The sequence below is a fragment of the Cebus imitator genome, unplaced genomic scaffold (genome assembly GCF_001604975.1).
Source record: "Cebus imitator isolate Cc_AM_T3 unplaced genomic scaffold, Cebus_imitator-1.0 Scaffold53, whole genome shotgun sequence".
Taxonomy (NCBI): domain Eukaryota; kingdom Metazoa; phylum Chordata; class Mammalia; order Primates; family Cebidae; genus Cebus; species Cebus imitator.
Window position 1 is genome coordinate 2,206,166 of NW_016107368.1, and position 13,982 is coordinate 2,220,147.

Sequence of the window (13,982 nt, forward strand, 5' to 3'; positions counted from 1 at the left end):
CTTTGTTACCCAGGCTGGAGGTGCAGTGGCATGATCTCAGTTCACTGCAACCTCCACCTCCTAGGTTCAAGCGATTCTCATATCTCTTCTGCCCCCTGTACTGCCAGTAGCTGAGATTACAGGCTCCCACCACCACGCCCGGCTAATTTTTTAAATTTTATTAGAGATGGAGTTTTGCCACGTTCGCCGGGCTGATCTTGAACTCCTGACCTGAAGTGACCTGCCCACCTCAGCCTCCCAAAGTGCTAGGATTACAGGCATGAGCCAGTGAGCCTAGCTGTAAAATACTTTCAATGGTTTCTTGCCTTTTTTTTTTTTTTCTCTTCTGAAAGAAGTGTCCCATGACAGAGATTAATTCTTTATTGAAACTGTGAGATAATTCTCTTGTTAAAGCTATGTCAGTTTTCAATTTCTTTTTGTTGTTGTTGTTAGACACAGAATCTCACTATGTCACCCAGGCTAAAGTGCAGTGGCACAATGTCAGCTCACTGCAACCTCTACCTCCTAGATTCAAGTGATTCTCATGCCTCAGCCTTCCAGTAGCGGGGGTTACTGGAACGTGCCACCATACCTGGCTAGTTTTTGTATTTTTAGTAGAGATGGGGGGTTTACCATGTTGGCCAGGCTGGTCTCGAACCCCTGACCTCAAGTGATCTGCCTGCCTCGGCCTCCTAAAGTTCTGGGATTACAGGTGCGAGCCACTCCACCCAGCCAGTTTTCAGTTTCTTTTGTGTGAGAGGTCTGTATCATTTCTATTTCTTCCATGATTAACAATCTCAATCAAATTTTATTAGCTAAAGCACGGTGGCTCACGCCTGTAATCCCAGCTACTTGTGAGAGCGTGGCAGGAGAATCGCTTGAACCCAGGAGACGAAGAGGTTGCAGTGAACCAAGATAGTGCCACTGTACTTCAGTCTCTGCAAAAGGGTGTGACTCTATCTCAAAAAAAAAAAAAAGATAATTAATTAAATTTTAATTCTTTTGTGTTAATGTTGACTTTTTTACAAACTTTTTAAAATATGCGATATCATAGCTTTATAATTTATTTTATAGTTCATGATCTTATTACTCCCCAGAACTCATATCCTTTCTTAATTCTTCTCATCCTCTATTTTATTCATATTGTCTTATCCTTCATAAGTCACATCAGGTTTGTCCATCTTACTGTTTGTAAAAAACCAGTTTCTTATTGCTCATTTGTTTTTTGTTTTCTGATAACTATATCTAAGGTAATAAATATACCTTTATTCCTTTATGTTCTAAAAATTTAGACATGTAGTATTTTAATACACATTTAATAATAAACAAGTGTCTGTGAAACCTTTGATTATTTTGTGGTTTCCAGTTTAATTATAGGTTATTTGGAAGTATGTTTTTGTTCTACCTAGATGTATTAGGTTTTTTTTTGTTTTGTTTTGTTTTTGTTTGGAGACAGAGTCTGGCTCAGTTGCCCAGGCTGGAGTGCAGTGGCACGGTCTCGACTCACTGCAACCTCTGCCTCCCAGGTTCAAGCAATTCTCCTGCCCTGCCTCCCAAGTAGCTGAGACTACCAGTGTGCATCACCACGCCTGACTGATTTTTGTATTTTTAGTAGAAATGGAGTTTTACCATGTTAGCCAGCCTGGTCTCGAACTTTTACCTCAGGTGATCTGCCCTCCTTAGCCACCAAAAGTGCTGGGATTACAGGCATGAGCCACCTTTCCCAGCCCTCAGATTTTAAGCTATAGAAGAAGGCCAGGCATGGTGGCTCACACCTGTAATCCCAGCACTTTGGGAGGATGATGCAGGTGGACCACCAGAGGTCGGGGGTTCAATAGCAGGCTAGCCAACATGGCGAAACCCTGTCTATACTAAAAATACAAAAACTTAGTTGGACATGATAGCAGGCACCTGTAATCCCAGCTACTTGGATGGCTAAAGCAGGAGAATTGCTTGAACCCAGGAAGTGGAGGTTACAGTGAACTGAGATGACACTGTTGTATACCACCTGGGCGACAGAGTGAGACCCTGTCTCAAAAAAATAAAAATAAGTTGTAGAAGAATTGTGGGCATTTTATTTTCTTCTTGTTTCATCTGTATTTTCTGAATTTTATATTATTATTGTCTTTTATACTCAATGAAGGAATATTACTTTCAAAGTAAGATAAAAGATGAGACAAAAACCTTCAACTTTATAATGAACTTTACAAAATTTAAATAAAAGTAGAACAGAAAATAAACATTTGCTTTGGATCAGATGTTACTTTCTGTATTTTTTAGTGGAAGTGAAGAAGCTCTTTCCAATGAAGACTGTGAAAATGTTTACCACTTGGTGTACTCGGCGCATCGCCCTGTAGCTGTGGCAGCTGGAGAATTCCTTCACAAAAAGTGAGCTAATTATCTTTGAAAAGAGATTCCACTTTTATATGTTGTTTTGTTGTTGTTTTAGAGTTTGTAAAAGAGAGTAACAGTGACTGAACACAGTGCTAAACATGTCCATCTCATACGCTGGGGGGGACTATAACACTCTTAAGCCTATGTATACATTATGAATCACATCCTTGAGGATGCTGTCACTTGTGATGTTCTCCTATTTTTCTGAAATCTGACAGGGTGATTCTCAGCTAGATGTGAGTGGAGATTGGAGGAGTGCATGAAATCTGTAAAAGCTCCTCAAGTAATTGATAATTCATCACACTAGTGTTCTATTTTTTTCTTTAAAATTTTGAGATCTTATTTTCTCAACATTTGTAATCTAATTGTGAAGCAGTATCAACTTCAAAATGCCTTCAAGGTTTTAATTTTTTTCATTCTCTCCATGTGATGAGGATGGATGGATGGATGGATGGATGGATGGATAGATAGATGGAGACTGGGTTTTCTGTTGTTACCTAGGCTGGAATGCAATGGCGCAATCTCAGCTCACTGCACCCGCTGCTTCCAGGTTCAGGGGATTGTCCTGCTTCAGCCTCCCAGGTAGCTGGGATTACAGGCATGCACCACCATGCCCGGCTAATTTTATATTTTTATTAGAGACAGATTTTCTCCATGTTGGTCAGGCTGGCCTTGAACTCCCAACCTCAGGTGATCCGCCCACCTGAACCTCCCAAAGTGCTGGGATTACAGGTGTGAGCCACTGTACTTGGCCATGATGAGGATTATTTTAATCAATAATTCATACTAATTCTGAAAGTTATATATATTAGTTGCAGTTTAATTTTTTTAAACCTTATTTATTTTTTGATAAAGCGTAAAGCTAGTGAGAGTATATGCATATAAACACTTAGGAAATACATTTTTTATTGTGATTTACTGCATATGTTTTATGTTCTATAATTAGTAGATTCATTCTTTAAAATACATATATATATGTGTATATATATATATTTTTTCCCCCTTAGAGATGTAGTCTTACTATCTTGCTCAGGCTGGTCTTGAAATCCTGGCCTCAAGCAATTCCCTTACCTCAGTCTCCCAAAGTGTTGGGATTATAGGCATGAGCCACTGTACCCAGCTGATTAATTCATTTTTAAAATATAAGCATATTCTTGGTTATATGTATGTATCTTTGCTTTGTTTTGTGTTTTGTTGTTTATCGATTTAAATTACTAGCTTCCAATAATATTCATAGGTGAACATAAAAGTTTATTATGTATGCCAATTTCTTATTATGCTGAAGGATAAATAAAAATTATGGACTAGGCAGTTGCTGTGTGTCAATGACTAACTTTGATAATGAGCAGGCCTGGCCCTCTATACAGTATCTGCTCTTCAGTGCTAGAGTAACAAATTGTTATCTACTCATTTGTACCTCTCAAAGTGAGAAAAGTTATTTGCACGTAAAAAAAATCTCTTAAGAAAGAAACTAGCTACTTACTAAGTGCATGCTGGCAATGAAAGGAGGAAGAAAGTCAAGGTGTTCAGGCATGACTTTTTTTTCTATTTCTATAAAAAATGCCTTGATACAGGGATTGCACAGAATCTGAATGTCATTTTGGGTAGTATGGACATTTTAAACAGTCTTTATTCTACCAATTCAAGAGTATGAGTTATCTTTTTTTTTTTGTTTTAATATTCTCTTCAATGTTTTTCATCTGTGTTTTATAGTTCGTAGACATCTTTGGTTAAATTTGTTACTAGGGTTTGATGTTTTTTTGTTTCTTTGTAGCTATTGGAAATGGGATTGCTTTCTTGATTTCTTTTTCAGATTGTTCACTTTTGCTGTATGAAAATGCTGCTGATTTTTATGTTGATTTTGTATTCTGCTCTACAGAATTTCAGTGCCTTTTATTTCTTTTTCTTGCCTAATTGCTCTGACTAGGATTTTCAGTACTATGTTATATAAAAGTGGTAAAAGTTGTCTTCGTGGTCTTGAGTTCAAATAGGAAAGGCTTTAAACTTTTCCCCATTTAATATGATTGTAGTTGTGGGTTTGTCATATATGGACTTTGTTATTTTGAGATGTGTTTCATCTTTGCTGGTTTAAGTGTTTTTATCATGAAGGATGTTGAGTTTTTGCACATGCTTTTTCTCTGTGTATTGAGAGGGCCACATGAGTTTTCTCTTTCATTCTGTTTATATGATGTATCACATTTACTGGTAATGAATGTGGTTAAACTTTGTGTCCCTTATATAAATCCTGCTTGATTATGGTGTATTATCTTTTTGATAAGCTGTCAAATTGGATTTGTGAGTTATTGTTTAGAATTTTTGCATTCATGCTCTCTAGGGATGTTATTTAATAGTGGGTTTTTTTGATGTTATTTTGTCTTTGTTCAGTTTTGGCATTGGGGTGATGCTGGCATTGTAGAATGAGCTTGGAGGTGTGCCCTTCAATTTTCTGGAATAATTTAGTAGAATTGGTGTTAGTTCTTCTTTAAATGCTTGGTAGAATTCTGCACTGAAGCCAGCAGGTCCTGGACTTTTTGTTTGTTTGTTTGTAGACATCTTCTTATTTCTGCTTCAATATTGTTATTGCTTTGTTCAAGTTTTTTATTTCCTTTTTTTTTTTTTTTAAGATGGAATTTTGCTCTTGTTGCCCCAGCTGGAGTGCAATGGCACGGTCTCAGCTCAATGTAACCTCTGCCTCCCGGTTTCAAGCAATTCTCCTGCCTTAGCCTCCCAAGTAGCTGGGTCTACAGGCACCCGCCACCACGCTCTGCTAAGTTTTGTATTTTTAGTAAAGACAGGGTTTCACCATGTTGGCCGGACTGGTCTTGAACTCCTGACCTCAGGTGATCCACCTGCCTTGGCCTCCCAAAGTGCTAGGTTTACAGGTGTGAGCCACCAAACATGGCCGGTTTTCTGTTTCTTTATGGTTCATTTGTGATAGGTTGTATATTTCCGAGAATTTATTCATTTCTTTTAGGTTTTACATTTTGTTGTATTTCTGTTGTAACTATTGTAATGTCTCTTTTTCTGTCTCTGATTTTATTTAGGTATTCTTTTGTTTTTAGTTTAGCTAAAGATTTGTCCATTTTATTTTTTAAAAAAACCAGTTGTAGTTTCATTGGTCTTTCATATTTAGTCTTAATTTCATTTATTTATCCTATGGTCTTTATTATTCCTTTTCTTCCGCTGAGTTTGGGTTTGGTTTTTGTTTTCTGAGACAGAGTCTCACTCTGTCGCCCAGGCTGGAGTGTGCAGTGGCGCAATCTTGGCTCACTGCAACCTCTGACTTCCTGGTTCAAGCAGTTCTCTTGCCCTCAGCCTCCCCAGTAGCTGGGATTACAGGTACATGACACCATGCCTGGCTGATTTTTATATTTTTAGTAGAGGCAGGAATTCACCATGTTGGTCAGTCTGGTCTCGAACTCCTGACCTCAAATGATCTGCCTCCCTAGGCCTCCCAAGGCTTTTTTTTTTTTTCCCCTCTCTTCTGGTTCCTTGATGTGTTTCATCATTGTTGTCTGTTTGAAGTCTTGCTACTTTTTTGGTACAGATAATTGTTTTTATAAACTTTACTTTAGAACTCCTTTGGTTGTACTTCATAGGTTTTAGTATGTTGTGTTTCCATTTTTTTTTCCTCTCACAAAATTCTAAAATTTCTTAATTGACCCTTTTGTTATTCAGGAGCATGTTGTCTAATTTACATGAACTTCTGCAGTTTCCCTTCCTTCTGTAATTGACTTTTAGTTTTTTTCCATTGGTTAAAAAAATTACTCAGTATGCATTCAGTAGTTTGAAATCTGTTGACTTCTTTTGTAACCTTATAGCCTGTCCTGGAGAATGTTTCATTTGTTACTAGAAAAATTAGTATTTTGCCAGTGTTGGACTGAATGTTCTGTAAATGTCTGTTAGGTCCATTTAGTTTAGAATGCATTTTAACTCCAGTATTTCTTTGGAAACATTGGTTCATTTTCTATCTGGATGATCTTCCATTGCTGAAATTTGGACTGAAGTCCCCTATTATTATTGTATTGCTGTTACTCTCTCCCTTTATGTCTATTAATTTTTTAATATATTTGGGAGGTTCAATATTGAGTGTAAAGGTATTTACAATTGTTATATCCTCTTGTTAATATTGACTCTTTTATCATTGTAAAATTGTATTTTTTGCATTTTTTTAATCGTTCTTTACTTAGAGTCTGTTTTATTTGCTAACAAATACAGCCATTCCTACTAGTTTGGTCATTTTTTTTTAGTCTATTCAGCCACTTGATATGTCTTTCAATTTGATAATTTAATCCATTTACCTTCAGTATTATTATTGATGGGTATGTGTTTACTATTGCCATTTTGCTTATTTTCTGGTTGTTTTGTAGATCCCATTGATTTTTTTAATCTCTCTCACTGTCCTCCTGTTGGTTATCTAGTAATAAGTTTTGATTTTGTGCTGTTTATTTCTGGTGTATTTATTATAGACATTGCTTTGTGATTACCCTAAGCCTTGCAAAAACTATCTTGTAGTTAAAATAGGTTATTTTAGGTAGGGCATGGTGGCTCACACCTGTAATTGCAGGCACTTTGGAAAGCCAAGGCGGGCGGATCACTTGAGGCCAGGAGTTCAAGACCAGTCTGGTCAACATGGTCAAAGCCTGTCTCTGCTAAAAATACAAAAATTAGCCAGGCGGGATGGCAGGAGCCTGTAAATTCCAGCTACTTTGGTGCCTGAGGCAGGAGAATTGCTTGAACTTAGGAGGTAGAGGTTGCAGTGAGCTGAGATTGCACCACTGCACTCCATCCTAGGTGGCTGAGTGAGAACAGAGTCTCAAAAAAAAAACTCAAGAAAATAATACAGGTTATTTTAAACTCGTAATGACTTAACCTTGATTGCAAAAGATCGTAAATAAACTATGCCTTAACACCACTTGCCTCTGATGTTTGGGCTTTTTGATGTTTCTGTTTACATTTAAAGATTTTTGCTTATATCTTAGCAGTTGTTGCAGTTGTTTGTTTTTCGGTTTTTTTGTTTGTTTATTTTTTTGTTTTTGTAGAGACAGGGTTTTACCATGTTGCTCAGCTGGTCTCGGATCTCCTGAGCTCAATTGATCCACCCATCTCGGCCTCCCAGAGTGCTGAGATTACAGTTGTGAGTCATCATACTTGTCCCCAGTTGTTATTTTTTTATTTTTTATTTTTTTGAGACAGAGCTTCGCCCTTGTTACCCAGGCTGGAGTGCAATGGCACGATCTCGGCTCACTGCAACCTCCGCCTTCTAAGTTCAAGCAATTCTCCTGCCTTAGCCTACCAAGTAGCTGGGACTACAGGCGTGCACCACCATGCCCAGCTAATTTTTGTATTTTTAGTGGAGACGGGGTTTCACCATGTTGACCAGGATGGTCTCAATCTCTTGACCTCATATTCCACCTGCCTTGGCCTCCCAAAGTGCTGGGATTATAGGCATCAGCCACGGCGCCCAGCCCCCAGTTGTTATTTTTAATAGTTTTATCTTGTAGTCTTCATCCTTAAGATAAAAATCATTTACTTACCACATTTATAGTATTAGAGTACTCTGAATTTCTTTTAGTTTTCTTACTTTTACCAATGAGTTTTATACCTTGAAGTTTTCTTGTTATACTTAGCATTCATTTATTTCAAATTGAAGAACTCCTTTTGGCATTTCTTATTATTAGGCTTGCATGTGGAGACCGGACACTTTCTAGTGAGTTTTTCACTTCAGTTATTAGATTCTTTATTTCTACGATTCCTATTTGATTTTTATTTTATTTATTTTTTTGAGATGGAGTTTGTCTGTCGCCTAGACTGGAGTGCAGTGGTGCAATCTCAGCTCACAGCAACCTCCACCTCCCAGGTTCAAGTGATTCTCCTCCCTCAGCCTCCTGAGTAGCTGAGATTACAGGCATATGCCACCACGCCCAGGTAGTTTTTTGTGTTTTTAGTAGGGATGGGGCTTCACCATGTTAGCCAGGATAGTCTGGATCTCCTGACCTCGTGATCCACCCACCTTGGCCTTCCAAAGTGCTAGAATTACAGGTGTGAGCCACCAGGCCCAGCCTCCTATTTGATTTTTTAAAATTGTTTCTATAGGCCGAGTGTGGTGGCTCACCCCCGTTATCTCAACACTTTCGGAGACTGAGGTGGGTGGATTGCTTGAGGGCAGATTGAGGGTGGATTCTTTGAGGAGTTCCAGACCAGCCTGGCCAACATGGTGAAACCCCATCTCTACTAAAAATACAAAAATTAGCTGGGTGGGGTGGCACGTGCTGAGGCAGAAGAAACCCTTGAACCTAGGAGGTGGAGGTTTCAGTGAGTCAAGATCACACCACTGCACTCCAGCCTGGGCAACAGAGCAAGACTCTGTCTCAAAAAAAAAAAAAAAAAGAATGTTTGTTTATTCATCATATTTCTTATTTTGTTTTCCAGATTTCATTTAGTTTTCTATTTGGATTTTTTGCGTGTATGTGATTCCTTAAAATTCTTTAAGAGGATTACCCTGAATTACCTGTCAGACATTTGATAAATCTTCAGTTCTTCTGGATCTATTGCTGGAGCTTTACTGATTTTGTTTGGTAGTGTAATACTTTCTGGACTTAAGTTGATGCATGTGTATTTGAGGTGATAGCTACCTCTTCCACTTTTTGCAGGTTTTCTTTGGAAGTATTAGACCTTTACTTCTTAGTATCAGAATTTGAACACTGGCTTCTTGTTTTTTTCTTGGTCCGGCAAGGACTTACAGTGAATTCCGGAATTTAAACACTGTTCCGGAATCAAGTCACTGTCCTTCTGTTCTTTGTCTGGTGAAGACTCTTAGTACTGGAGCTTAAACACTGTTCTGGATCTATATTGCTGTACTTACATTATTTCCCAGCCTGGGGAATATTTAAGAGTACTGCAACTTAATCCCGGCCTCTTAGTTGTTTTTAAGCCAAGGAAAGATTTTATACAGTCACCTGGGATTTCTGGAAAATCCAGCCAGGGATTTGATACCTTGGATTGTGCCCCTTGTAGTGCTTTCGTACCAGCCACTCCCTTCAACGTGGCGTTGCCAACAAAGTGCTCAGTGACCACCAAGATCTGTGTGTGCCAGTCGCTGTTATCAGCACTCTATTCTTTCTCCCCAGTTTATCCCAGGTGGTTCAGGCCTCCTGGCACTTCCAGTGGTTCCCATGTGATGGAACTGGAGTGGGCTTCTTGTGACGATTCCCAGCCTAGCAAGGAGAGCGATTTTCCACTTCCAGTTTCCTCTTATCTCAGCAATCATGGGTATAGGGAAATTCTCTTTGAGTGGTGTTTTGCCGGCTTGTAGGGAGGGGGCAGTTGGCACAGTGTGAAATGACTGTTTCTCTTACTAATCATAGTTTCTTGATTCTGTGGGCCAGGGGGTTTCTCTGCTTCTCTTCAGAGTTTTAGCATGTTCAGGTTGGTATTCTTATGTTTGAATAGTTTCTGGTTGTATTTTTGTGTGGGGAGTGATGCTGGGCAATTTTCTGTTCCATTATCTTGCTGATACCACAACACCAAAATAAAATTTTATCAGAATATCTTCCACAGAAATTCAGAAGGATAAGCCTCCATTGGTTTTTGTTTCTTTGTGAAAATTAGGCCAATTCTTATGCAAACAGAAGTTCACTCCATAAATGTATTTTAGGCCCCTGTCCTGGAGAAATTTACAGTTTGATGACTTGATTAATGATCTCTTTTATCATTCTTCCAGCATTTAATATGGTGACTTAAAAACATCTTAAATAATTCGTAGAGTATCGCCAGGAGTTTTATGATCAGCTTTCAAAGATACATAACTCTACACAGGTACACACACTTAGTGTCTGGTAGTCCAGTCATAAGCTATCCACAGTATTAACCAATCATCCAAAAAGCAGACCTGTCTGAAATGAATATTTTAATAAATCATCCAAAATTCCACATTTTAATACCCAAAATTTAAGCAAATTCCTCAGTACCTCATATTTATATGTACTAACTGCAGTTATTTAAATTGATACAACCTGGGCGTGGTGGCTCATATATGTAATCCCAGCACTTTGGGAGGCTGAGGCAAGTGGACCACTTGAGGTCAGGAGTTCGAGAGCAGCCTGGCCAATATGGTGAAACCCCATCTCAACTGAAAATATAATAAATTAGCCGGGCATGGTGATGCACACCTGTAATCCCAGCTACTTCAGACTGAGACAAGAGAATCACTTGAACCTGCGAGGTGGAGGTTGCAGTGAGCTGAGACCGTGCAACTGCACTCCAGCCTGGGCGACGGAGTGAGACTCTCCCAAAAAATAAATAAATGAATAAGTATATTTCCATTATCATTAATATTCATATTTTCCATTTACCACTCCTCTGAAAGTCACACATAAAACAGAACCTTCTCTTAAATGATAGCTTTACAGATATAGCTTCAAGGTAGGTTCTCTAGTCCCCTAATATGCCTTTCTCCCCATTCCCTTAATAACCTCAGCTTCTCTGTAGTCATTTTCTGCTAGAGATTGGTTTCTTTTAATATCACATGAAATTATTCTCATTTTATTCAGTTATTTTGCCTCTCATTTGAGAGGCCTACTCTGACTTTTATGTATAAACCAGTACATGCTATATACATAAATCTTTTTTAAATTTTTCTTTATAACCAGCAACAGTATATATTTGTCTACTGTTTATTCACTACGTTGAGAGCTCCCATGAGAACAGGAATTTTGTCACTGTTCCCTCCTAATAACGCTTTTACCTAGAGCAATGCCTTGAAATAAGGTACCTTTAGCAAGTTTTAAGTTTTGTTACAATAAATCTAAACAAATTAAAAATTTCAAATCATTTTCTGCAATATTTCAGATATTTTGTAAGTAGATGATTTTTTTTAAATTTACCAATAATGTCATTTTACTGGAAACTACTGGGTTCATGGATAATGTTTCTAGATAATAAGGCAGAAGCATAAAAGAATTCAAGAGGCAATCATGATTAAAAGCGTGAATTTTTGTAATTATCCCTGAAACATTTGATTATATGTTATAATTACATGAGTGTGGAATCAGTGTTTAAGAAAATAGCACTCAGAGTCTCAGGCAGGCGAGACCAGCCTGGTCAACATGGTGAAACCTCATCTCTACTAAAAATACAAAAATTAGCCCAGCATGGTGGCATGCATCTATAATTTCAGCTACTTGGAAGGCTAAGGCACGAGAATTGCTTGATCCAGGAGGCGGAGGTTGCAGTGAGCCAAGATCACGTCACTGCACTCCAGCCTGGGAGACAGAGCGAGACTTCTTCCCAAGAAAAAAGAAAATAGAACTCAGTTTAAAATTACATACTTGAGTATCAATCATACAGGATTCTAGCAGTGCTTATCATTTTCATACACATTTGAACATTGATTATTCGTCAGTAAAAGTTTCCCTTTACAACTTATATATAGTTTAACCTGTATGACATTGTTCAAGTGCCACCATTTTCTGAACTATAGTGACATCGGTTACATATTTCTTTTGAGATCGATAATCTGATCTCTGATATTCTTTCTTTTTTTCTTTTTTCTTCTTTTTTTTGGTTAAACACTGAACTGAAATGTGTGGTGAGGGAAGACTAAAGTTCATATTCATGTAACTTTGTAATGCCCTGTTATTTATTTCCAGGCTATTTAGTAGACATGACCCACAAGCAGAAGAAGCATTAGCAAAGAGGAGGGGAAGAAACAGCCCAAATGGAAACCTCATTAGGATGCTGGTTCTGTTCTTTCTTGAAAGTGAGGTAAAAAATGTTTCAGATAACTCCTTATTTCTTTTAATGATATTACATGTTAAATAAAATTGTCGCTTCATTCATTTTATTTTTTTCAATCAAATAAAAATAAGTCTGTTTCCCATAAAGTTGCCTTCATGAATTGCATGATTATAGAATCAGTCCTTCACCGTTTGTGGAAAAGTTCTGAACATTTATATAGGTGTGGATCCACACTGAATACAGACTGGCAATTGTTAAACTTTTACAGCATTGCAGAACTTCACACCTTTTTTTTTTTTCTTTTTTTTCTTAGACAGGGTCTCACTTTCGCCAAGGCTGGAGTGCAGTGGTGCAATCTTGGCTCACTGCAACCTTTTTCTCCCGGGTTCAAGGGATTGTCCTGCCTCAGCCTCCCGAGTGGCTGGGACTACAGGCGCCCACCACCATGCCCGGCTAATTTTTGTATTTTTAGTAGAGACAAGGTTTTACCATGTTGGCCAACTGGGCTTGAACTCTAGACCTCAGGTGATCTGCCTGTCTCAGCCTTCCAAAGTGCTAGGATTACAGGCGTGAGCCTCTGTGCCCGGCCTGCATACCTGTTTTTTTTTTTATTTTTGCCTTTTGTTTTTATGCCTGTAGCTTTTACATTACATTATACAGTTTGTGAAAATTGTCAGACTGTTAATACCACTAGTTTTATCTTGTTTGAAAATTATTTAGTAAGGAGAAAGAAAAATATGAATTCATATTTTAATTGATAGTTGCACAAACCTTGTAGAAATATTTCCATGTTCTGTATTCAGTTATTACTTAAACAATTGTGTAATTAACACTTACATGTCAGACTGTTTTCACAGTTTTTCCACCAAAATGGTGTGGGGTTTTGTTTTGGATATTTTAATCTGTATTTTCTACTGCTGCCGTGTCATTGGGGAATACAGTACATTAAACCTAAAAAGCTCCTGAATAACTTAACTTCTTGGTTTAGCAATGATTGACAATAGAGTTGCAGACCAGGTACAGTGGCTCACACTTGTAATCCCAGCCCTGTGGGAGGCCGAGGTGTTCAGATCTTTAGACCAGGAGTTTGAGACCAGCCTGCTAATATAGCAAAACCACATCTCTACTAAAAATACAAAAAAAATTAGCTGGGCATCGTGGTACACACCTCTAATCAAAGCTACTTAAGAGGCTGAGGCACGAGAATCTCTTGAACCCGGGAGGCAGAGGTTGCATGCATTGAGCCGAGAGTGCACCACTGCACTCCACCTTTGGCCACAGAGCCAGATTCTGTCTCAAAAAAAGAAAAAAATTAAAATAAATAAACAGAAAATAGAGTTGCAACAGAAGTAAAGCCATCTAGAAACCTAGAAAGAAACCTAAAATCTCAATTTTATTGTTAAAAAGTGTTTTTGGTTTGTGCTAAAATGTCAGTGAAGAAGCTCAAGTTTGAGAGTAAGAGGGGAACTTCGGAGGAATTAGGAAGAGAGACACAAACAGGTAGCCTGTATGAAAACTAAAATTGAAGAACTCAGTTGGTGGAATGAAGGGTGTGAGGGCAAAACAGTAGAATGTGGTAAAGGAGTTTCTACCATTTTTTTTTTTTAAGAGAGTTACCAATGAATAGAGAAAAAGTCAGAAACGAAACTAGAGAGTTGAATTTGAGTAAAGAATGTGTTTAATAGTGATTTAAATGTGTATACAGATTACTGAAGGTCTTGTTTAAATGCCGATTCTGATTCAGTAGCTCTAGAATGGAGCCTGAGATTCTGCATTTCTGACAGTCTCTAAAATAATGCTATGCTACTGGTCCAAGGATCACACTTTGCATAGTAATAATTTGAAGCCTTACTTTCTTAACAAGCAAGTGT

General features: G+C 38.0%; 1 protein-coding gene across 1 annotated transcript in view; it reads left to right on the forward strand.

Annotated features, from left to right (window-relative positions):
• Nucleotides 1-13,982, forward strand: part of STAG1 (stromal antigen 1) — a 410,571-nt gene that overhangs the window by 258,965 nt on the left and 137,624 nt on the right. Inside the window, exons 13-14 of the mRNA XM_017528196.1 lie at nucleotides 2,260-2,367; nucleotides 12,024-12,138. Coding sequence (XP_017383685.1) covers nucleotides 2,260-2,367; nucleotides 12,024-12,138 — 223 coding nt within the window. The remainder of the gene's footprint in view (nucleotides 1-2,259; nucleotides 2,368-12,023; nucleotides 12,139-13,982) is intronic.